The 24,754-nt window shown below is 47.0% G+C and overlaps 1 protein-coding gene across 4 annotated transcripts in view; it reads right to left on the bottom strand.

Moving 5' to 3' along the window:
- Positions 1 to 24,754, bottom strand: part of Atp2b4 (ATPase plasma membrane Ca2+ transporting 4) — a 97,246-nt gene that overhangs the window by 52,237 nt on the left and 20,255 nt on the right. For 3 of the 4 annotated variants that reach the window (XM_027417581.2, XM_027417578.2, XM_027417576.2), the window contains exon 2: positions 562 to 1,225. In XM_027417581.2, coding sequence (XP_027273382.1) covers positions 562 to 754 — 193 coding nt within the window. In that variant the 5' untranslated portion in view covers positions 755 to 1,225. Of the gene's footprint in view, positions 1 to 561; positions 1,226 to 4,290; positions 4,400 to 24,754 lie in introns of all 4 variants that reach the window. The other variant, XM_027417577.2, reaches the window with a different exon arrangement.

Below are 24,754 nucleotides of genomic sequence, written 5' to 3'. Positions count from 1 at the left end.
TTGTGGTGGGGGGACTTGTGCAAAGCCCTGGGTTTGGTCCCTATATGGAGAAAAATTTTATCAGACAGGGTATTAAAAAAATCAGTAACGACAAGATTGATCCAAAGACACGCTTATGATATTCCATCCCATTTCTAACTGTGTGCAATAAGGTACTCAGATGGCTGGAATACTACTTCCTGTAGTCCTTTCTCAGCCATTGAACTTTCAGACCAGTGTGAGGAAGAATTCTATTTTAAGTTCTTCTGTAATCAAAGACTGATAGAATGGGGGGATTAATTATATACCGGTAAGTATATCTAAATCACAAATAAGTATAGACTGCTATAAAAACAGGAGGAAAGAACACTTTAGAGAATCATAGTTCTTAAACACATCAGGGGAAGAAACAGCTCTTCGAGGCCTCCCTCCTCCTAGCACTTTAGATGACAGTACTTTTCCCACAAAATGAAAACCAACCCATTGGGTCTCCAGAAATGTACCTTCCCTAGAAGCTGGGAAATAACACTTCAAAATCCTAGTCACTGTCCTCCAATCCCCGGCCCTTGAAGTGGACTTTACCTTCTACAGGGGAGGTTTTCAGTCTGGCGCAGATATCCTGTACACCTCCATAGTGGGAATTGATCTGGGCGACTGCATCAGCTGAACGAAGCTCCATGAGCTTTCTCAGGTCCATTAACGTGCAGCCAAACTCCCCTTCATAGTTCTCAGGTACCGAGCTGCTTCGCACGTTGTGTGTTGATGGGTGCGTCATTTTGCCTGCGGTTACCAGACTCTCAAACAGAGAAGATGTAGAATTTCCCTCCAACTGATCAGTGTCTCTTGCTTTCTCTTCCCCGTTTCTTCCCGCTTCTTTTTTCTCTTGGGGCCCAAATAGGGGATAAATTGACAATATCTTGTGCAACCAACTTCAGAGTAGCAACACAAAGCCTAGATCCTTTCTTCTGTATCAAGTCTACTAGTGAGAGGAGGAAGAAGTTGGGGGAACTTAGTAGAAGATGGACTTGGTGTCACGCTGATTGGTGTCCTCTGGGTGATGATGGAAATAATTGTCCAGAGTAGATAGGTTCCTAGCTTAGACTACTTGTCCATATAAAAGTGTAAACAGGATAAGCATGTTACCATGGAGGCAACCTTAGCAACAACCAGCAACTTCGATGATAGAGCAGCGAGTGTCTTCAGGAGAAAGAGGAGGGCTCCCTGGATAATGATGACAGCTAGGTCTCTGGAATAGAGATGCAAAAAAAGACAAAAAGAAACAATTAGAACAGCCATGAGGATCCAGAATCTGCAAGGTACTCTCCAGCACAAGGGTTTAAATGACAGTTGGTGTCTGAACGGAACTGATAGCTGAGGCCTAAGCTGAGAGGCCAGACTCATGGGAGGCCCTGGGTGGGCCTGTCAACTGGTAGGGTAGAGAATTTATCTCAGAAACACCATCTTTAAGTCTCTCTTCTTCCAAACCAAAGCACACAAACTATCTTAAGAAACTTGCTTATAAAAGGCTACTACCCCCAGGCAATAACTGATTATAGGATGCTTTAGTCTGGCTTTACCTGTAAGATGAGAGAAGAATCAGAAAATGAATCTAGATCCAAGGGGGCAGGAGGATGGCTTGTCCACACACCATCCACTCCTATGTGCCACACTCTTCCCTATACACAGACATTTACAAACCAGAAAGACAGGCTGATAAAAGGCCCTTTAAAACATTCAGCCTTCGGTGGTATGAAAATCTGGCAAACTATGGCCATTATCTGACACCAGATCTTGGTCTTAGGGCTAAGTCCTCCGAGCAGCTTTCCATGGTAACGAAAGACTAAAATGTTCTGACAGTTTATGATACATGGTGGAATCATTTTCTTCCTATAAAGGGCAGATGGACCTCTGAGGAAGGAAGATAGTAAGTCTGAAGGCTATGAGTGTTCAAATTCCTCCAATGAGGGAGAGATTAAGTTCAGCCAGTGCACAGGCCCTAACAGTCATCAGTGTGAGGAAGCAACACCAGAGGGTCTCATGTTAGTATAGAGACACATCAGAGAGAGGCTGGCATTTCTCCCTCAGTGAGAAAGATGTTACCTGGAGCACATACAGGCTGAGTGTGTGGGCATAGCTAAGTGTAAGTAAGGATGAGAGGGGCTGAAGGTGACACAGAGACTGAGCTGAGCCCTACGTGTCAGCCTCTCCAGTGTGAGGGGCTCTCACTAAATGTAGCACCCAAATATGGCGGGCACATGTTAAATACCCATCCTGTAATTGGGTTACGCTGCCAGGGGCTGGCAAGGCACTCCAATTGGTTGGGTAATAAACAGATGCCATTCTTGCTTCCAGGAGGTGAACAAAACTCGAGTCATCAGATAAGGACTTGGTTCCTTTTATCAATTATTTTCTTCAGAAACTGACTTGATCAAAGCCCCCTGCTGATTCCAACCAACCCTGCTTCAGGCAGGTTCCTCTGGGATGGAGGTTGTTACACCCTTCCATCAGTTAGCATGCCCTGTCAAACTTCTCAATACTCTGACTTACAGTAAGTTAAGCAAGCAGGGAATCCTGGGAAACATGGTCGGAAAAGGGCGTGAGGCAGTGGGTCTAACTCCCTTGCTCAGACTGGAATAGGAACAAGGCCAACACTAGCAGTCCCTTCCTATTCAAATCCTGTAGAATGGAGAATTGAGGATGGTACAAGAAAGGGAGCATGCATTCACATAACTATGCTGTCATAATTACCCAATTTTGTTATTATTTTTGTTAATTTCATACTGTGTTTATTGTGTGTGTGTATATGCATGAGTGTGTGTACACTCGCGCCTGTATGGAGCTGGGAATCAGATTTTATTCCCTCCCCCCCCTTCTCTTATTTGAGACAGGGTTTCTCTGATTGTTCTGGAACTTGCTCTGTAGACCAGGATGGCCTCAAACTCAGAGATATGCCTTTAATCCCAAGTGCTGGGATTAAAGATGTGCACCACCATTACCCAGCAGATTTTACTTTGTTTAATTTAAAATTTTCATTTTATTATTTTATATATATGGATATTTTGCCTGCCTGCATGTCTGTGCACCACTTGCATCCTAGAAGATACCCAAGGAGACTAGACAAGGGTGTCAGATGCCCTGGAAGTTAAGTTGTATATGTTTTTGAGCCGACATGCTTGTGCTGGGAACAGAACGTGAGTCCTCTAGAAAAGCAGCCAGTGCTCTCAGCTTCTGAGCCATCTCTCCAGCCTCTTTTTAAAAGACTGTCTTACAATAGAGCCCAGGCTGAGATTCACAGTCCAGCCTGGCTGTAAACTCATGATCCTCCACTGTTGTCTCTCAAGTGCTGGCATTACAGGTGTGAGCCAGTACTCTTGACAGAAGGTTTTTATTTTTCCTGTCCCTGACCATACAGTGGTTACTCTGTGAAGCCAGGGATTCTTTTACCCATTTTACTCACTGCTTGCTCCCCATTGCCTAGGAGAGAACTTGTATATAGTGGCACTCAGCTGATATGTTTATTACTGAATACACTAGGAGCACATTCAGAAACACACACACATACACACACCTGCTTCTTTCCCAGTCACTTTTGGTGAGTCACTTAGCCACCTTAGGACCTTGAATTGGGAGGAGAACCAGCCCCACACAGCATATCCTGCTAGGGAAGCAATAAAGGAATGGGACTCTTGACTTAATAAAGGAGCATTTCAACATGTTGGTGCTCAGTGTTCAGCACAAGGCATTCAAGCAATGGGAGAAAACCTCACTTGATCTGAGTGAACTTTTGTTTCCTTGTCCTTTAAGCAGAAGGACAATTGCTCCATGAACCTCTTCATCTTCCTCTCCAGGAAAAGAAAATTCTAGGGAAGCTTCCTTAACAATATCATGAGCTGGGTTCAGCCACCAACAATAGTCATTAGCATCTATGGTCCTGGGTCTCAAGAGAGTAAGAAAGGACCGTCTAAGTCTAGACTCCTTACTTCAAGCCTCTCATCAGGTTCATGAGGGAGAAAGTCTTCCTCTCACAGAGACAACCCACAGAAGAGGTTACAGGCGATTAGAAGGCAGAATGGTACCAAACTGCTCCAGGAGAGGCAGAGACATACATGGCAGGTCAGTTATCCAGCCATGGTTACAGAGCCCAAGGAGCAGTGTGTGATGGAGACCTCAAGTTTCAGTGGGTTCTTTCTACTAAAGCCCTGCTGCACCAAGGGAAATGTGAGATCTCGAGAATGTGAGCTCTTGGTAACTGCTGAGCTTGCCAAAGAAGACTCTGTGAGCCTTAGAGTCTTCAAGCCAGGGAGGCATTACCTCTGTCAGGTCAGGATAGTCAGTCACTCAGAGGGAAGCGTTCTGGACTAGGCATGTTCTCCATCCTAGCGGATGATAGGCTAGAAGACTGAAGTCTCATCTTTTCTTCCTGGGGGCAGAAATCACATTACTTCATGTGATCACTCAGACTTGCTTCCGGGTGCACCTGAGAAGCATGCCACCCCACACTTCCTGATAAGGTGAGTGTCATGAGGCTCATCAGTAAGTACCCCCAAATAAGGAGAAAACCTATGACCTAAGTCACAACAGCCTGTCTGGTCATCTGTCCTTCAGTTCTGTCCACAAAACCCCTTACTCCCCGAGGCTCTCCTGGAGTACTGAAGAAGGCATTCGTCCCCGGAACATCAGGGCAAGGGGCAAGTGCCTGTGCAGGTGACAGTGGAGGTCACCTCTGATGGAAGGAACCTGTCCCCCGATCCTCCTATGGCTCTGAAACTGGATGGGGTACAGGCAACACAGCTTGCTTGGACATGGAGAAAAGGGACAGCGTGCTTGGAGTCAGGCTTCAGGCTGGTGCAGTGCTGCAGACAGGGTTGTCTAGGATAATAAATGACATGGGTCATTCTACTGGGGCTGCTCAGGACAGGGGACTTTCATGTCCTACCCTGTTCTGTCCTTTTCTCTGGGCCAGGAGCTTTTGCGTTAGGGCAAGTGGACAGCACTTGGGGGACACTCTTAGAATCACTATCAAGCATGGTGTGAGGGTATGGAGGACTCAGCAAACTAAGCCTGGGTGTACCACATAAGGAAGTTCTCAAACAGGACCTGAAAGAGGGCAAGCACAATGACTTCCCCGGCATGCCGTCTGTTGTGACAGGGAGTTGGAAGTCACCTGGGAAGCAGTCAGTAATGGATAGCTAAAACACACGAGCTAGGTAGCTCAGAATGTGACCTTTCACCAGAAACACATTAGATGCACACATTAACTATACTGGCAATACAAAAACCTTATGATTGGTGGAAGAGGCTAATAGTTACATAGCTTTTTACAAGAGTTAAAAGGCATGCACCCCAAAACAATTCTATACACTTTAAGGGACTTAACTGTACAAAAAGATATCTTAGACCATTAGAATGTTGCCCACAGGCTGAGAAGAGAAACAGAAACTGGGGAGAGATTGAGCAGAAAGGGGCCTCACATGGACTGATGCTAGCAGTGGGCCATGAATCCACAGATTAAATAGTCCACCTCAATTTACCCCAAGGGCCAAAACTATAAACCACACTATCAAGCATGGTGGATTCCATCTGTAATTCCTAGCACTTGAGCAGCTGAGGCAGGAGGATCACTATGAGTTTGAGGCCAGGATGGGCTACAGAATGACACAATGTCTCGAAAACAGCACCCATCCAAAAGAAGGAAAAGAAAATACAACACAATGCCAAAGACCTTTCAATTGTGGAATGACTGTGTCATCTGGGGATGCCATAACAGCCATAGCAAACCTCATCAGGTCTGTGGGAGGCAGCAAAGAGGTAGCCTGTAGCGATACCATGAGTTGATCCATGGTTGATGGCCTGCTCCTCAGATCCAGCCTGTGTCAGAGACTTCAGGATACATTAGATGGTAACAGGAGCTCTGTGGCATGGGCAGGGAATCAGCATGTGGGAATAGGAATGTGTCTTCCTTCCAGGGCAATGTCACAGCCCTACCTCCATTCCCAGCTCCATCCTATAATAGCACTAATATTAGCAGGACATGAAAAGGCAATTCCCTGGGACCCAGAGCTATGGGAAGGTACTCTCTTCCAAATCATTTGGGATACACTGGCCCAGGTCATCTTCATCTTCTTGTAACTGGATAACTCTCTCTCTCTCTCTCTCTCTCTCTCTCTCTCTCTCTCTCTCTCTCTCTCTCTCTCTCTCCTCCCTCCCTCCCCCCACCCCGTGTGTGTGTGTGTGTGTGTGTGTGTGTGTGTGTGTGTGTGTGTGTGTCTTGGGGTATGTAGAGGAAAAAGCATAATGTTCTGTTGGTTAAGGAGGTTGAGAGTGGATTTTGGGCAGGAGAGACAGTGGTTCTCAACCTTCCTAATTCTGCAACTCTTTAATACAGTTCCTCAGGTTATGTTAACCCCTAACAATAACATTATTTCTTTGTTACTTCATAACTGTGGTTTTCCTATTGTTATGAAACGTAGTGTAAATACCTGATATGCAGGATATCTGATATTTGACCCACAGGTTGAGAACTGCTGATCTCGGAGATCTAGCATCTGGGGAACAGGCAGCCTCGATGCCCCTGCCCCCTGGTCATGAGAGGTGCCTGGGAAAACAGTCATCTGGAGTGCTTGCTTCTCACTCCTCAGAACAGAGGCAGGAAGCTGCTGGGCCACACTCAGCGCTCAAGGGCAGTGACATTAACCATTCAGTATATATACGTTCTTGGATGACATAGATTGCCTTTCCTGGGGCTGCTGTGGTTTTTCCACACATTGGTTCCAAGGGAACAAAGGGGCTCTTTACCAGCTGGATTTCGTCTGGGGCTATTTTTAGAAACAAATTTCATCAGAATCTGACCTGTTAGAGGAGAGAAGTAGAGGGTCAATCTCTCTTGGCTGTGGGAGTATGGGCCTGCATGCTCCCAAGTGATGTCTCCCCTATCTACCACAGAGGAGTACCAGGGCAGCTGCTGTGTGTCTAAGGTCTCCACAGCAAAGACATCGAAGTGAGATTGCCGAGTCATGTAGACACTCCCTAGAGGATCACACGGTGGCCATCCATTTACCCCCTTCAGTCCCACGAGTCCCACCTCCACATAGACAAAGAGCTTTCACCACCCTGGTCTTCCTGGATTTCTCTCAGCCCAACTAGTTCCTGGAAGACACTGGCCAAGGAGTGAGGTCAGCTTTCTAAAAAAAAGATGCTTATTAAGAAAACAAACAGCCGGGCGTTGGTGGCGCACGCCTTTAATCCCAGCACTCAGGAGGCAGAGGCAGGCGGATCTCTGTGAGTTTGAGGCCAGCCTGGTCTCAGAGAGTGCCAGGATAGGCTCCAAAGCTACACAGAGAAACCCTGTCTCGAAAAACCAAAAAAAAAAAAAAGAAAAAAAGAAAAAAAAGAAAAAAGAAAAGAAAACAAACAAACAAACAAACAACAAAACCCCAGAAAGACTAAACTGGGTGTGGTGGCATACATCTATTACCCCAGTACTTAAGTGCATGAAGCAGGAGAATCACCATGAGTTTGTGGCTACATGGAAAGACCCTGTCTTGAAAAACAGAAAGGAGGGAAAGAAGGAGGAGGGGGAGACAGGAGTCAGGAGAGAGAGGCCAAAGGTGGTTTGGGGTATGGGAGGGACACCAGGACTCCTGGGAGCTGACCCTCTACCAGCTTTCAGATCAGGACTGAAGCCAGCCTGGGAGTGGGCATTTCGTTTTTCCTCTTTCCCTCTTTCATTCTTTCTTTCTTTCCATTTTCCTTTCTTTATTTCCTTCTCTTCCTACTTCCTTCCTTTCTTTCTTTCTTTTTCTTTCTTTTTTTTTTTTTTGCTTTTGTTTAAGAGATAAAGTTTCTCTGTGTATCCCTGGCTGTCCTGGAACTGGCTCTGTAGGCCAGGTTGGCCTCGAACCCAGAGATCCACCTGCTTCTGTCTAAAAGTGCTGGGATTAAAGGAATGCACCACCACTGCCCCGGATCTCTAACAACTAGTTAGCGAAGCTGAATTGTTGGTCAGGGTAGCAGCTGAGAGACCCTCAGGGGTTCTGATGCTTCCGCACCATCCACCCATGTGGATCGGCAGCACCTAAGGGACACAAGGCTTTGGAAGCCTCAGGCAGTCAGAACACCGTAGTAGCTCCAGGCTGACAGGGGACGACAAGGCCATGCCACCTCTCTGCTCTTGTCCTCTCCCTCCTCCAGTGCTCTTTGGATGCTGGTGTCTTTTTTTTTCTTCATCGAAGAGACCTGTGAGCTTTTCAAGGAGAACTGCCTCTTTTTGTAGGTTACAGCAGGAACCTGGGTTATTTAAGAGAACCTGAGCTCAGGTAGCACTGAACCCTGGCACTCCTGCTTTCTGTCTATCTCTACAGGAGAGGAGGGATAGGTGAGAACACACAGGTGAGGGCAAAACAGCACCCTCCCCTCCCCCATCTCACCCCTACCCCATCCCATCAAGGGCCCCTGCCTGAGGGCCAGGCCCACTGTCTCCATGACACCTATCCAGGAGCTTGCCCACAGCTCTCAGGCCAAGGGCCTCAGCGTGCTGGTGGGGGCAGCAGCTGCTGTTTTCCAGGCTGGCTGACAGGCTGTTATAAACACTCGTTTTAGGTTGCTATGGCAAAGAGAGTGTGTAGCCTGGCTACGGTGAAGCTATTTATGTGCCTGAAATGGCAGAGTGGTATGTTTTTTATTATTTTACTTTGAAAGTTTTCCTTTCCCAACCCCCTAGAATGGCCTGAAAAAAGGAAGAAAGAAAGAAAGAAAAAGAAAGAAAGAAAGAAAGAAAGAAAGAAAGAAAGAGAGAGAGAGAGAAAGAAAAATGGGGGAGGGGACCACAACTTTCTCAGGACAAAAAGAATAGAGTCAGTAAACAAAGCATGTGCCTGGAGCTGGGAAGGGGAAACTCAAAGTGAGAGTTTAGGGCCCTAAGAAGGGAATGCCTGGCTTCCAGACACAGTGTGCCTTACCTCAGCCCCAGCTCATCAGGGAGAAGGGCAAATTCCAGGTTCTTGTCCCCTTTCTATAAACTTCTACCACTGAGAAAGACAAAGCCCCTTTGTTTTTGTCCCCAGTCACAGCATTTCTCAGTCTCCCATGTCCTGTCACTGGGGATGAAGACACTGAAGACCTCTCCAGGGCAGCAGGGTCATCTGGCATGGAACCTGGTCACATGTGGCTGGAGGTTTTTCAGAGAACAACCTCTTCGGGTACCTCTGAGGGGGGACACACATTCCTCTACTTGTCATCTCCAGGGTGTGTATATGTGTGTGTGTGTAACCCTACACAACACATCTAAGATATTAGTAGAGGTGTTAAGGACCCAGCCATACTACTGAGCATGTAAGTTCAAATGCTACAGGGGATTAAAACAGCTCAATTTCTGCTTAGACACTTGAGTCTCTGGCCACCGAGCATGGAGGGAGATCTTTGGCAGAGGCAGGGAGTGACCAGAAATCAGGCTCATTAGAATACCTTTCTAAGCACTACAGCTCTCTGCCTTGTCCAGTCTCCCACTCCAAAATAAAATAAATAATGAGAAAGCAAGATAGAGATAGAGATGGAGATAGAGAGGGAGGGAGATAGAGAGGGAGGGAAGGAGGGAGGGAGGGAAGAAGGAAGGAAGGGGCCATGGGTCAGAGGTAGCTCAAGAGGAGCAAGAGAGAGTTCACTAGTTATTGGGTAAATGTACGCACACACATACATGCACACATACACAGATCTATGATGAAAGTGTGTGCTGACTTTGTTAAACATTCTGTAGTCACTTAATGGTGGAGATGAGAGTCACCTTCCAGAGGACATTGGTTAGAATATAAAAGATACCGCTGGTTGGAGAAACAGCTCAGTGGTAGATAGGCCCTATGTTCAACTCTCAGTATCACAAAGAAACAAAGGAGAAGGAGAGGGAGAGGGAGAGAGAGAGATTGACTTATTTCAGGATCTTAGCATCCCTTTCTCCACCTTATCCCAGCTCCTTTCTGACTGATACACTCTTATTAGCAGGAAGACACGTCCATTGCTGTTAGACACATTAACTAGATCAAAACACAATGAGGACAGGTGATGACGGTACAAATCCTAGACTGTTCCAGTTGCCTCCATATTGAAAGATCACTGACTGGAACCCTTTGGGATGCCACCATGGCTGGGAAACGACACAAAAAACAAGCCCCAGAGGGAGAAGAGAGGGCAGGGCAGGAGGGGTCAGTGGAGGATGGCAATCCCCTGGAGGGAAGCCCCCTTCTTCTGCCTCTGGAGAGGTCAAAGTCTGACTGACAGCCCCTGTTAGCTGATAAAATGGCATTACAAAAATCAGAACTTGGGACACATATCAATCTTGGCAGCACCTTGAGGTCAAAAGAGCAGAGCGGACAGAGTTTCTAAGCATGTCAAGCCAGCTGTCATCAGCTTCCCAATTCCTGGAGGGTAGGAGGGTGCGGGGAAGATGTGAGGCGGGCAGGGGTGGCAGGAGTGGAGTATTGCTCTGGACAGCTGAGCATAAGTCGGCTAGAAGGCAGCCACTGTGACCGCTCACACTCTGGGAAACCAGCATGTGTCTCCTGGGTCTGAGGTGGGTGGACACGACTCAGGCACTCATAAAACAAAACAGATGCTGACATCGACCTGTCTCGGAATCCCAGGGTGGAATGAGCTTCCAAAACCACGGACTGTAAAGAACACCTGTGCCAAAAAGGCTCTCAGCCCCATGGTGATGGACACAGAGTTCATTGTCGAATGAGACAAAGGGCAGACTCAGCCACAGCTGGTCACTGTTGATGGTCTCTCAGCAGAGAGACCATCTTCCAAGTGAGCCGAAAGGTTATATTGCTTCTGTATCCCAGGCGCAGCCTAGTGCTTGGTTCACGGTGTGGAAGTCATGAATAAGAGTGATCCTGTGGAACATCACTTCCAAGGTAAGGAGGAGTAGACAGGTCCTGGAAGAGGGTAGGGTACCATATCTCCAGAGAGTCAGTCATCGTAAGCCCCAGCATCGTGCCTGCTACACTGGCCCATGTCCCCTTTAAATGTCCTGACCTTGGCAGACCGAATGGATTGGAGGCACCACTCCCTTGCCTCCGGGATTTGGATGCAGGGGACATGTGGGCCATCAGCACAAGAATCACCCACTCTCTGGTGAAAAGGGAAGGGAATGTAACTCATTTGACACGGAGTTCCCACACCCACGACATCCAGTATTCCCCAGAGCACTGTAACATCTCCAAGAAGAACCGGGGAGAACTGTGGGTAGGGGTGGGAGTGAAAAGGGGAGAAAAGATGTCTTCCAAATTGTTTTATTTAAGAAATACCAAGTTATCAGAAATCACGGGGCAGGGGATATCTAGCATCACTCTAATTACACATCATTCCAAAGCCTGGACTCTATTCTTCCTTATCTAGGTACAGCACCACCTCATCTGTCTATTTTGGTGTTTTATCCTTTCTTTTTATACATCTCCTAGGACAGTCTAGCTGTGCAGAACTTAATTCTCCACACCTGGATAATCTCTGAGCCCAACCATCCCCAGGCCAGTCCACAAAGGCAGTAAATGCAGCAGAGATATTCTGAGAGGCAAGAGGTACTGTAGGGACCCCATCACTGGCACCAACACGGGGCTCTCTGCAGCACGGGAGTCACAGAGGGTGGGACTCTATGCCTACTCTGCATTCTCCAAATCCATCGGTGAGCCGGGCCAGGTCAGCTACTCTGACTGCTTGAAGCAGAAGCAAGCTGTCACCATTAAGGACTGATGAGTCAGGAACACTAACAGGGAAAGACAAAGAAGAGAGAGATATCCCTGCGGATTAAAACCCAAAGTTAGAATTTTGTGTGCTCTGCCAACCGTGAAATAGGGAGTGCACTGGCTGATGGTGGAAGGGGCTGGAACACTGGAAGGATGGATGACACAATCCAAGATGACTGCTCTCAAGGATCCCAAGGAAGCCCTGAGGATGGTAGGCTTTTGCTATCCAACTGCACACTATAAGATGGCTCCCGCTGTCCCTATGGAACTTGGGTAAGGAACAGATGGAGGGTCTCCCATCACTATGCAAGGATTCAGAGAGGAACCGGAGTATCACCCTCCCTTAGCCAAGCTTCTAAAACTCCCATAGGTATCTCACATGGTCTGTTGAACATTTGCTGGGGTTTGCTGGAGTGAGCTTTCCTCAGGCTTCTCCAGCCTCACATTCCCCGGCCAGCTGTTTGGAATTAGTAAGATTTTCATCACCAGGGAACAACCCTTTTAGGTGTTGGGAAAGCTTGTGCCTCCCTATCCCTGTGAGCGGCCTGCCGGCCCAAAGAGAAGCTAAGGACGCCCAGCCTCCTCTCTCCTCCCCCTCCCCCCTCCCCAGCCAGCCTCAGAGGACTCTCCTGAGGGCGGGGGCGAGGGAGAGAAGGGGGCAGACCCAGGGCATGCAGGCAGCAGGCTGGGAGAAACTTTGCCGTCTAAGGCTGTGGAATTCTCCCACTGGGTTCCTCCTTAATCATTGCAGCTCGGCTGTATCCCCAACTTGGAGCTTTAAAAGGTAGCCCGCAGCAAGAAAGACAAACATGTCAGGGAGAAGAAGAGCTGGTGTAAGCATCTCCAACACAGGCTCTGGGGTAACTAAGGCAGTTTGACAAGGGAAAGTCCCCCCTGCAAAAAAAAAAAAAAAAAAAAAAAAAAAAAAAAAAAAAAAAAAGGCATAGACTACATGGCAGAGATGGCTTCCAGACCCCCCATTGAACACCGCCTGTACCCACATTCTTGACTCCACAGAGAATTTTGCTCCCATTATAAACCTACCCAGAGAAAGAACGGCCAACAGCTGGTGGAGATTGTTTGGTTAGTTTTTGGAAACTTTCTCCTTTTAGCAGATCTGAAAAATCAGAGGCTTTGTGGCCTTTTGGGAAAAGAAATAAGTGCTAGAGCACTCATAGGTCTGAAATACTAGCTTCTAAGATGGTACAAGTGGCCTCTGAGGCCAGGTTGCTATGGTTTCCAGGAGGACAAATAGAGATTTGGCCCAAAAGAGGGGTAGGAGGGGAACTGCCTTTTTCTTCCTATGGGAATAGTTTCAAGAGGGGAGAGTGTGTGCAGACGGAGGAGAAGGTTACAGGACACAGAACAAAAACTGTGTGCAGCCTCGACAGTCGCGATTTTCCTTGGAGCAAGAGGTAGAAGGTCCTGGTAGGAGATCACTTCAGAAGGCCCAGAAGATGAGCGCTTCTCATCCAAGCCTAAAGGCAGAGAGCTGAGCTGCCTCGGGAGAGCCTGGACCTGGGGAAGACAAGCGAGGCCAACAGCCCAAAACCGTGCATGAAGGCACAGTGCCCCCAACTTAAGGTCTTCCCACCCCATATGGCATTAACACATGGTCTTTCCAAGCCTCCTGGATGCTTCTTCACCTTTTGACTCTCAATGCAAAAGAATAGGATGGGTGTGTGCCAAGTGCCAGCCTGCTACCATGTCCCCCAACGGGAGCTGTCAGCTGAATGCAGCCACCTGGCCAAGGAATTCCCTTTTAGGGCATGGGAAACTGCTGTTTCTGAGATTTCCCTTCAAACAAGAACAATAGAGCTCATTTCAGCTTGCCTCCTCCTGGAGAGGTGACAAAGACATGGAGTTGCTGAGGGTTCCATCACCTTCCAAAACAGTGACTTGGGTACCACAGGACACAGGGGCTGTCCTCAGATGACCACAGCCAAGAGTTCAACAAAACACAATTCACCAGTGGCAAATGCACCAGGAAGTTCCTGACCTTTTCTGGAAACAGATCCTTGCTTTCCCAACCAACCAGAGAAGTGGTTCTCAACCTGTGGGTCATGACCCCTTTGTGGGTTGAATAGTATTTTCAAAGGGGTCACCTAAGACCATCTGCATATCAGATATTTACATTATGATTCATAACAGTAGCAAAATTACAGCTAAGAAGTAGCAATGTAAATAATTGTATGGTTAGGGGTCATGACAACATAAGGAGCTGTGTACTAAGGGGTCACAGCATCAGGAAGGTTGAGAACCATCGAACTACAGCATCACACAACTCCCAGAATCCCAGCTTTGTAGAGAACTTCGGGGAAACTAATATAAACCTCGTGGCTTTACACAGATTGTGAGTCAAGCATGGGGCGCAGGCATTGAACAAGCACGATGCACAGTCTGGATGTAAAAGCAAGGTAGAGGCAGAGGAGGCTGGCAGAGTAGTCTGTATTAGGCATGGGCTGAAGGCTAGCACTATGTGTCTTTACCTGTTCACTCACATGTATCTAGCACCTCTGGGAGCATGTTACTTGTGGCAGTCAGGCTTCATGAAGGGGAACTCATTCATAGCCTGGGCCTCCCCTTATGGGCTCAGCCCTATACCCTGAGCAAAGGGGACCGTTCTGCTTCTTAAACCTGGATACCACCTACAGTTGTGTAAGGTGTGCCATGCACACAAGTTCCAAGTAAGGAGGTGACTGGGACACAAAATCTACACTAAGTTTTTTTTTTTTTCCAGATAAGCTTTGTATCCTGGGCTATATTCATCTTTCTGGAATCTTTACAAAGAAGTCTAACAGCCATTCTTAACTCTTGACCTGGGTCATTCTTTGGACCTACCAGACCTTAAGCAATTAAGTGAAAACCAGCAGCCAATCCAGTGTGACCAAAGATATACTGGAAGCAGCACTTAGGATGCCAAAGCATCAGGGTCATCAGCCTCCAAGCCCAAGACCTCTGCACAGGAGCCTAGGGCTGCCACTGCTACCATGCTACTGCCAGAGCTCAGATCCATGACAGTCTTTCCCAATCTGTCTTATCCTTTCCTGAACAATGCAGATCACAAAGTAATCTACATCCAGGAGGCTGAGGCAGGAGGGTCATGTTTTTGAGGCTAGCCTGGGTTATACAGACCACCCTCAAAACAAGGAAATTCACTATATAGAAGCTGAAGTGTAAGCCGGGCGGTGGTGGCTCACGCCTTTAATCCCAGCCCTCGGGAGGCAGAGGCAGGCGGATCTCTGTGAGTTGGAGACCAGCCTGGTCTACAAGAGCTAGTTCCAGGACAGCCTCCAAAGCCACAGAGAAACCCTGTCTCACAAAACAAAACGACGCTGGAGTGTTTTAAAGGTTGTCTTCTTTGGGTATGAAGGCTCATGGACATGAGATGAAGGACTACAGTAAGAAACTACTGGATAACAGAAGTGAATGCCTGTCCTTCTGCCCAAGGTTCCTAGCTTCTCTGGCAGCCTTGTTTCCATGCTCCCCATCCTGGCTCTGACCCTGGGCTCCATGCACATATCAGGAAGACACTGGAATTCCCTGTCTTCAGACTCCTCCCAGATCTCTAACTTTTGCAACTATCTGAGGAATCTGTCTGCCATTTGTTAACCGGTGTTAGCAAGACAGAGGTAGAAAAGGTACTGAGCAATCCCTTCCCATGTTTTAAAGCACTCTGCCAGCTGGTCTTTGTGACAATCTTTTCAGAAAGGGCAGATTTTAATTACATGTGGATCTCAATGGCAAAGTGACCATACAAGCAGCCACACACCCACAGGAAGAATCCAGAAGCAGCTGAGATACAGCAGATGCTCCATGGTCCTAACAAGAAAGCAGAGGGAGCCAGGCCTCGGGGCACAGGTCCCTAATCCCACGTACTTGGAGACTGAGTAAGCAGAACATCCACTCTATTTTAAAAGAGTGTCACAAATACCAATGTCAGTGAGTTTTGAAAGCCAAGTAGTTACTTGGGTTGGGTTGTAGAGGAAGTTTAAAACCAATTGGAGGTGGGACTGGGACCAGGATCTTATACAACCGGCTGACATTTCAAGCACATCCCTGGTCAAACTGAGTGAGAGCCTATCTCAAGATAAATAGAAAAGCAAGGCATGGTATTGCCGCTTAGCTGAGCACTTGGGAGGTGGAAACAGGATTCAGAGTTCAAGGCCACCTGGGCTACATGAGATCTGATCTCAAACAAACAAAGGGCATCAGGGATGTAGCTCAGTGGTAGAGCACTTGTCCAGCATGTGTGAGGCTCTTGTTCCAGGGCCAGTACTGGGAACACTGCCTCCCCACAGATACACATGCGAGAGAGTGGAGAGCAGGAGGCAGAAAGAGAGAAGGGGAGTGCCACATATGAAAAGGGTGATTTTAGATGGTATACTGGATCTGGGGTATTCCTGCCCTGGAGAGCTCAGAGGATTAGTACATGTTTCTCTGACTTCCTCCCAGAGGTGGCTGTGAGGCATGCTGAGTGTCCATGTGATGTCGGTGTGTGTCATCGTCATCACTGGCTGTGGACACCTTACGGGTACGGATTGTGAGATATGCAGCTACTGATGCCCTGGGTGGGGGGTGTGAAAGGGAGAGCTGCAGAGGAAGAGTCAGGGAAAGGAAGTGAGAAGGCTTTCTTTCTTAGGGGAACTCCCAGGGTGGAGAAGTCTAAATGAAGGGGCCAAAACACAACATCCAAAGAGAGCCTGTGGTTACAGTGTGCACACAGGGATTCCGGTGGCATGGAGAAGGGGAAGACAAGGGGAAGAAGTGGGGAGAAAATAAAAACAAAATCCTCCAGATGTCTTTAAAGGCAAAGAGAAAAGGTTGCAGTAGAGTCCCTAGACTCTAGAAAACATGATCCCTGGGCTGCCAGCATACATGTTCCCTGGGACAGGCAGGCTAGATCAATGTTAGGGGCCCAGGAAACCACTTCTCTGTAAGTAGCCCTCTGGAGCCTATGGGATGTCATGCACTTTGTTGAAAAGAGATTTCTGGAGCCAGGCATAGTGGAGTTCACCTTTAATCCCAGCACTTGGGAGACAAAGGTGGATCTCTGTGAGTTCAAGGCCAGCCTGATCTACAGAGTGAATTCCAGGATAGTCATAGCTATTTGAGAACCTCCCTGTCTAGAAAAAAAGGGGGGGAGGTGGGGGGAAGAAAAGGGATTTCTGGTTGGTGAAACTTAGGTTTTACACCTACCCTCACCATCTGCAAGAGCAGGCTCCTAGTTTCCTGCTTCTAAATTACTGCAGATTGTGTTTGGCCAGAGCCCTGTTGCCGAGGAACGGGTAAGCACAACGCACTGCACACTCACACAATAGAACTGTTATTCTGTTATTCAAGGAAGGAAACTCTGACACATTACAATACAGAGTCTCAGAACCACAATACTAAGCGAAATAAGCCAGACACAAAAGGACAAGCACTGCAGATTCTATTCTTACGAGGGACCTAGAATAGAGACAGGAAGGAGAGTGCCGATTACCAAGGGTTGGGGTGAGGGAGAAGGTGCGGCCATTGTTCAGTAGGAACAGTTGAGTGGATGAAAATTTCTGGGGATGGATGGTAGTTAATGGTTGCCCAACAGAGTGACTGTACTTAATGCAAGTGAAAAGGGTAAATTTCATGCTTTAAACACACACACACACACACACACACACACACACACACACACACACACACACACGAAGGAAAGAAAGCAAATACAAGAGCCGCAACACTGTTGAGGGCATGTTGTATACATGGGTATCGTAGAACTCAGTTCAGGGCATGGGCTCACCATGGTCATAGAGGTAAAAGGCAAGAGCTACAAAGGACAGTCACTATAGACAGTGGCCTCTGACATGCTCAGGCCTGGGAGACCCGGGGCTTGGTAAACAGCATAGCCGTAACCTGGTGAGGCTGGGTGACCCAGCCTTGGGGGCTGGGGGCAGGGGGCAGGGGGCAGGGCAGGATAAGGACAGACAGAGCTTTCTAAATACAAGGAGGGTGGGAGGCAATGATGCTGGGCAAGAGGGTGACCAATCACAAGCGGTGGTGGCCCATGCCTTTAATGCCCACAGAGGCAGGAGGAGCTTTGAGTTCAAGGCCAACTTGATCTACAGAGAGAGTTCCAGGACAGCCAGGGCTACACAGAGAAACCCTGTCTCAAAAAAAAAAAAAAAAAAAAAGAAAAGAAAGAAAGAAAAAAAAGTGACCCATCACCTTCTGAAGGGGCAGGAGGAAAGAGTCAGGCATCATCTGTTCTCACTTCCAAAGTCACACCACCTTGTCCTCAGAGTACACAGACCTAATTAGGGCAAGGGCAAGCGAGGCCTTCCTGCCCCACGGCAGAGAGTCTCTAGGTTTTTAAGCTCCTCCTACATTATCTCACTGGATCCACAACAGCCTCAGGAAAGAGGGCACTACCACTTCAGTATTATAAAGAGAAGACTGTTAGGCAATTTTCTACGGACACATAGAAACGAACAGACCCAGGATCCACATCCGAGGCTGGCAAAAAGCCACGTCTCCCCCAACAATCTTGCCTTTGAGATATCTTCTAGGCATGGAGACTCTCTCCCAGGTACCAGTCCCTTCACAGTATTGTGAAGTGGACAAGGACATGGGCAGTCTGTGTACAGCTGGCCCTGAGCCAGCATCACTGCCTGTTTGATCTTGGTATAGTTAAAGTCTCTGGCTCCCAAGTTTGAGCATGGAAAATGTGCATGCACACACGCACAGGGCATGTCCATGTGGGGTAGGTAAGTTGGTGCTATTGTTCGGTGGTGCTGGCAATCAAACCCAGCGTCTCAAGCATGCTACACATGGGCTTTACTCTTGGAGTACATCCTCAGCCTTGTGGCTGACTGACTAGTCCATTTCATTTGTTGGGTCTGGAGCCAGTAGGCACCTACTTCAGTCAGAAGGTGAGAAAAACTATATTCCATGTGATAGAAGGAAAGGAATTTTTGTTGAATTCTAATGACCTGGATTGTAATCCATGCTCTGATTTTGGATAAGTTCCCCACCAACATCCACCAGTCAGTGGTCACATAACGTGAGGAGTGCTGGCATGCGCCAAGCATCATTTGGCTTATTTCTGTAGAAAAGCACTTGGCTCACCATTACCAAGTTCCTCAGCAGAGAGGCATATTTTGCTCTCGCCCCACTGACTTCTGATCATGCTGCAAACTTTTAGGCAGGAATATACTCATGCCCACTTAATTCCTTCTAAAATCAATGAGTTCAAAGTCTTGGTTTCAGTATAGTAATAGATGCTATTGTGTTTAATGCTCATTGCATTATTATATATATTACATGACATTATACATATCAGTGATTAAAGGGACTAACATAGCAGCTACCCCAGAAATGGTTATAATTGTTTTTCTTTTGGATCAGAGCCTTAGCATTTTTTTTTATATGTGTGAGGGTTTTGCCTGCCTGTGTGTCTATACACCACATACCTGCACTGCCTGTGGAGGACAGAAGTTGATCCTCTGGAACTGGAGCTACAGATGACTGCAAGCTACAGTGTGAGTGCCAGGAACTGGACCCGAGTCTTCTACAAGAGCAGCAAGTGCTCTTAACTGCTGAGCCATCTCTCCAGCCTCAAAGTTTAATATATATATTAAACTTTATATAATATATATATATATTATAGTCTTCATTTGTGTTTCCTTTCCCTTTACTAGCTTGGAAGGCACAGTTTTAATCTGGATTTTTTTAAAGCATTTACAAAATTTTTATTTATATTAGTGGGGGGAGGGGCATGCATGTGCCACAGCATGTTGTGTGGTGGTTGGAGGACAACTCCTGGGAGTCAGTTCTCTTCTACCTTCACTGGGTCCTGGGGATCAAACTCTGACTGTTAGATTTGCTGGGCAAGTGCTCACCTGCTGAGCCATCTCTCCAGCTCTCATCTAAAAGCCTGGAACTGATAGCATCTTCAAACTCCTCCTGGGTTATACAAGGATCTCCCAACACTTAAAACGCCAATGACTCACCTTCCTGTTTATATACCATAGCTATTAGGACTGTAATTACAACTTCATTTTTTATCCTGACACCCTAGACATTGTTATCTTTATTGTCTTTACCATCAATTACAGCTTCATTTTTTTTTTGTCCCACCACACTAGATACTATTTTTACTGTCTGGACTATCAATGTTTATAGATTTAGCACTGCGCTAACCATTTCTTCAGCTTATCATTTCTTCTGGAATTTTAGACCTTTTCCTTAAGTCATTTTTCTTCTTGCACTATGTCCTGTAGAAGTTTCTTTGGTGTTTGCATTTGTGGGGGGGGGTCTTATGGTTAGAAATCTGTTTTCATCTGGGTTTTACCCTACCCACATTCATGCAAAGATTTTTACTGATGACAGAATTCTGAGTTAGCAATTATTTTCACTGTCTTCCAATTTTTAAGAAAATAGCTGCCAGCTGGGTGTGGTGGCATACACCTTTGATCCCAGCACTCCAGACAAGCATATCCCTCTGAGTTAGAGGTCAGCCTGGTCTACATAGTGAGTTCCAGGACAGCCAGGGCTATACAGAGAGACCCTGTCTCAAAAAAACAAAAACAAAAACAAAAAACAAAATAAAAGCAAAACAAAAAGAAAGAAAACAGCTGTCACTATTGTCCTCAAAGCAATCTATGGAGTGGGGCTTCTTTGAACTTACTTGGCCTTGGCTGTTTGCAGTTTCAATTATGCTGTGTTAATGGACAAATTTAACCTGTCCCTTGAGATTATATATATATATATATATATATATATATATATATATGATTGAAGTTCAATTTTTGAGCATTGTGCCTTCAAATTTATCAGGATATTTTCTAGGTGCTGGCAAATTATAGCACATGGCCAAGATGAGGGAGAACTGCCTGGTTTTGGAAATAAAGTTTTATTGGCACAAAGCCACAGCTACCATTTCAACATCATCTGTGACTCTTCCACACCATTATTGCACAACTAGTAGTTATATAGAGACCATATGGCCACAAGGCCTAAAATATTTGCCAATTTGACTCTCTTCTCTAACCCTCTATCTTTCTTCCATTTCTAAATCTTCATCTCTTCCATCTTCCATATTGATTTCTTCAGAAAACTCTTGTTTACTAATTTTGTCCTTAGCTATAGTATACTATGTAAACTAGGCACTTACATGTTAATTTCTGAGAGCCTGGGGTTGTAGCTCTGTGGTATAGCACCTGCTTTGGGGTTCAGTCCTCAGCACCCTTAAAGTGGGAAGGTCATAAAAAAATATTGCAAGCATGGTGGCTCATTTCAGTAATTCCAGTATTTAAAGGCTTGAGACAGGAGGATTACCATGAGTTCAATGTCAACCTGGGCTACAGAGTGAGATAGTGTCTCTAAAAGCCAATAATAATGAATATGAATTTCCTTTATTTTATTTGGTTCTTCATATCTGCCCGGTCCTTCCTGTCTCTTCAAATACCCTGCTGACTCTGATTATCTGCCATTTCTGCGAGTCTGGTCTGAATCATCTGTACTGTTCAACCTCATTGGCAATCAGGGAAACGCAGGAAGAGACAGGAACACTCAGCACTCAGGAGGCATAAGCAAGAGGACTGTAAATTCAAGAATTCACTGTGAGCTTCAGGTCAGCTTGGGGTACCAAGTAGGATTCTCAAGTGTAGGGGGAGGCAAAGAAGTGGGGAGGGGTAGGAGAAGGGGGCGTTTTCCACTTGGTAGTCAAAGCTACCAACCATGACAAGGTCCTCAGACATGAACTCCTGTCAACACGCAGCTTTGAACACTTGAGCCTAACGAGATTTTATCAATGAAGGAACTTCTCATTCGAGCATGATGTGGATAGGAGAAGGCAGTCAAGGCAAGCAGAGCAGAAGGAACCATTACTGAGTGCCAAAGGTGTCAGTGAATTTCAGAGCCCTGGTCTCCCTCTTTGGATGAGGACAGTAGAGAGTCATTACATTTCACAACGGGAGGAGGCGCAGTTGTCCCCATAGGCCTGAGTGTGCATCTCCTCTGGGACCCACAATAAAACAACCTAGGGCAGAACCCAACGCCCTTCCAGGCCAGACTTGCCGGGTTCTAATTGGAGGCCAACCCCACCCAGCCTGGAGTGGTAGCTGTGGGCTCCGTAGTCCGGGTGCAGTGACTGGTGTGGGAGACTTGCCCTAAATGGACCTCACTGCCGCCCTGCCCTTGCCCTGGGCGCGCAGCGTCTGGACCTGCCACCCCCCGCCCTCCGCCGCAGGCACCCGGAGCAGCTGGCTCCCAGCACTGCAGAGGATGGTGAGCAGCTGGGGAAACACAGGCCTAAAGCCCCTGAGGCCTGCCTCAGCCCAGAAACCCAAAATAACGAGTCTAGCTCCACCCTGGCAGCAGCGATTGCTCAAGAAGGGGACCTGTGACTCACAGGAGTGCAGCTAACCTAGTGGGCCCAGGCCCCTCCCTCTCTACGACCCCACCCCCTCCCTATCCTTCCCCCTCCAAACACTGGGGAGGCCCCACCCGGCCTTCATCTTACCTGAACAAAACCTTAAACAAAACTTGATGATGGCAGCGGCTCTAGCAAGATTTTATCTGGAGGGCTCCTGGGTGCAGGCCCCGAGACCCCTGGGAGCACAGCTCCACACTTTGCCTCCCCCCATAAATCAAGGGATGCCTGATGAGAGAGGACAGGTGCTAAAAACCGGGATGACTCTGGGATGTAGGCCTGGAAGACAGCACTGGGTAGAGGCGAGGCCTGGGAGTCCCCCTCTCAGCAGCAGGGAGAAAGCCAGGCAAACTGGACAGCACCTCCTGAGTATGTGCGGAGTTTGAGATCCCAGAGTGGAAACTAACATTCTCGATTACCAGTGGGGAGCACCAGTTTCTATGATCTCAGTTTTTGCAGTCTGATTTAAAAAAAAAATCTGCCTGCAAATCACAGTGTTTTTAACTTCCCAGAGGGTGTCAATTTAGATTTCATATTCTAGATTATCATAACAACTCTTTGTGGTTAGAAGCAGATGACAAACGGGGCTCAGGGGTTAAGTGGCTTACTCTAGCTAGTGGCAAGGTCAAGAGTAGAATTCAGTCCCCAGATTCTCTGTTGTCCCCCAGGATTTCCAGGTTTCTCCCCAAATTGGAGTAGGCCATTCCACTGAGACCACTCTCTCACCTACAGCATAAAGAAGGCCCACTGTGCTTGAGGAGCATTCAACTTCTGGGAGCTGGAGAAATACTCCTCAGCTTCTGGGGAATACCTAGGACACTCACTGGACAGGCTTCCTCCTTCCAGCCTTCAAAATAATCACCGGTACATCTGTGGGCATTCTATTGGCGTACAAGGCATATTCACGTTTCTAGTCTTATACATAGGGTTTTTGCAACAACCCTGTAAGGCATTCAGAATTAGATCGTTTGATACTTTAAAAAGACAAAAGGCAGAATTTAGAGCTAAGTGACATGTTCTAGTCTCTTTGTGTGTTGCTGCAAAAGGTACCAGATGAATGATTAAGATTCTTCTATATTACTCATGGAAACCCCAACATTTTCCTTCATTTTCTTATCAATCTTCCAAAGATGCCCAGGAAGGAGGAAGAAGAAAGAGTGAAGTCTCCTTACTGGCCAGAGACAGATTATGGGCACACTGGCCCAAAGTCTACCCAGAGTCGCACAGCTTGTGAATGAACCCAAGACTTCATGGTCTGATCCGTGATCCCATGCTGAACATGCCAGCATTCTTTGGATGGCCTGTATTTGCCAGAAGCCACAGAGGCCACAGAGGCCACAGTACTCTTCAGCACTCTCGAATTTACAGAAACCATTTGGTAAAACCTCCAACCGGCTGGTATCCAGACTGATTCCACACTACCCTAACTGCTTTAGGGTGTCAGGGGACCTCTCTGTCCCCACCACATACACTGAACTCCATCTTTGTTTCTGGCCACACATTTGCTCATTATCCCTTTGATGTAGACAGCCCCTTTGGTTTTCCTAATTCCTTTTTCTCTGTCTCTCCCTGCTCTATTCTTGGATGATATTTTAAAGTTTCTTTTCTTTAAAAATATAGCTGCAGATAGAATATCCTTAGCTTGTCTTTACACATGAACGTGTGGCAGAATGAAGGCAGGAAAGCCTCATAGTTCTCAACAACCAGGAGCCAGGGTGGGAGCCCAACGCTGCAGGAGGTCATTAGTGGGTAAACCTACTCACAATCTTATAGCGGCCTTTATTCAGGATGCTCTTCTGCCGGAATGCCTGGCCTTGAGCTGAGTCTGGGCAGGAGCCACTTTGCATTTCTAACTCCCACTTCCAACACAAGTTGGTCTGCTCATCTCACACCTTCATGTGGGATCCAGACATGCTGAGGAAGAAACTTCCCCAAAGGCAGTCTGAGAGTCCCAAGCCTTCTTGCATCCCTGACCTGTCATCACAGCTCAGACTCCACACCCTGCCCGGCTGGCTCCAGATCACAGCTCTCAAAGCAAGGGCTGAGGGCCTCAGCCTCTACATTTCCTTTTGTAGAATCATATTGATCTTTCCCTTCTATTTGCTTCTGTTGGATCATGTAACCAGTCCTTATAATGTAGGACCAATGCTCACTATACTATCAAAGAGGGACATGTTTAAGTCAATAACTCACTATTTAACGTGTTCCAAATTTGTTTTTTTTTTTTTTTTTAATGTATATGCTAACCCGGGAGCAGGGTGAATGCCTGTAGTCCTAGATACTCAGAGGACTGCTAAGGAATTGGAAGCCAGCCTGGACAACAGAATCAAGAGTGTATCTGTCTGTCTGTCTAAACACATTAATAGCTATAAATTTGAATTTATTATAAATCTTCTTTTTAAGCTCCCCCCCCCCAATTTTATAAACTTCCTGGAATGATCTTGAGTAGAAGCAGAACAGAACTCAAGACTATGGCGTCCACAATCTTCCCTTAGTGCTCAGGAGAACTTGGGCAAAGCATTATTTTGTCTGTTTACCTTGGTGTCTCTTTGAAAGGGAGGATGGGCACAACACCTTCCTTATAGAGGAAATGAGGTCATCACACTTAGCATCTGTCTTGGTGGGTGATAGT

The sequence above is a fragment of the Cricetulus griseus genome, chromosome 5 (assembly GCF_003668045.3).
Source record: "Cricetulus griseus strain 17A/GY chromosome 5, alternate assembly CriGri-PICRH-1.0, whole genome shotgun sequence".
NCBI classification, from domain to species: Eukaryota; Metazoa; Chordata; class Mammalia; order Rodentia; family Cricetidae; genus Cricetulus; species Cricetulus griseus.
This window is presented reverse-complemented; position numbering and strand designations above follow the sequence as displayed.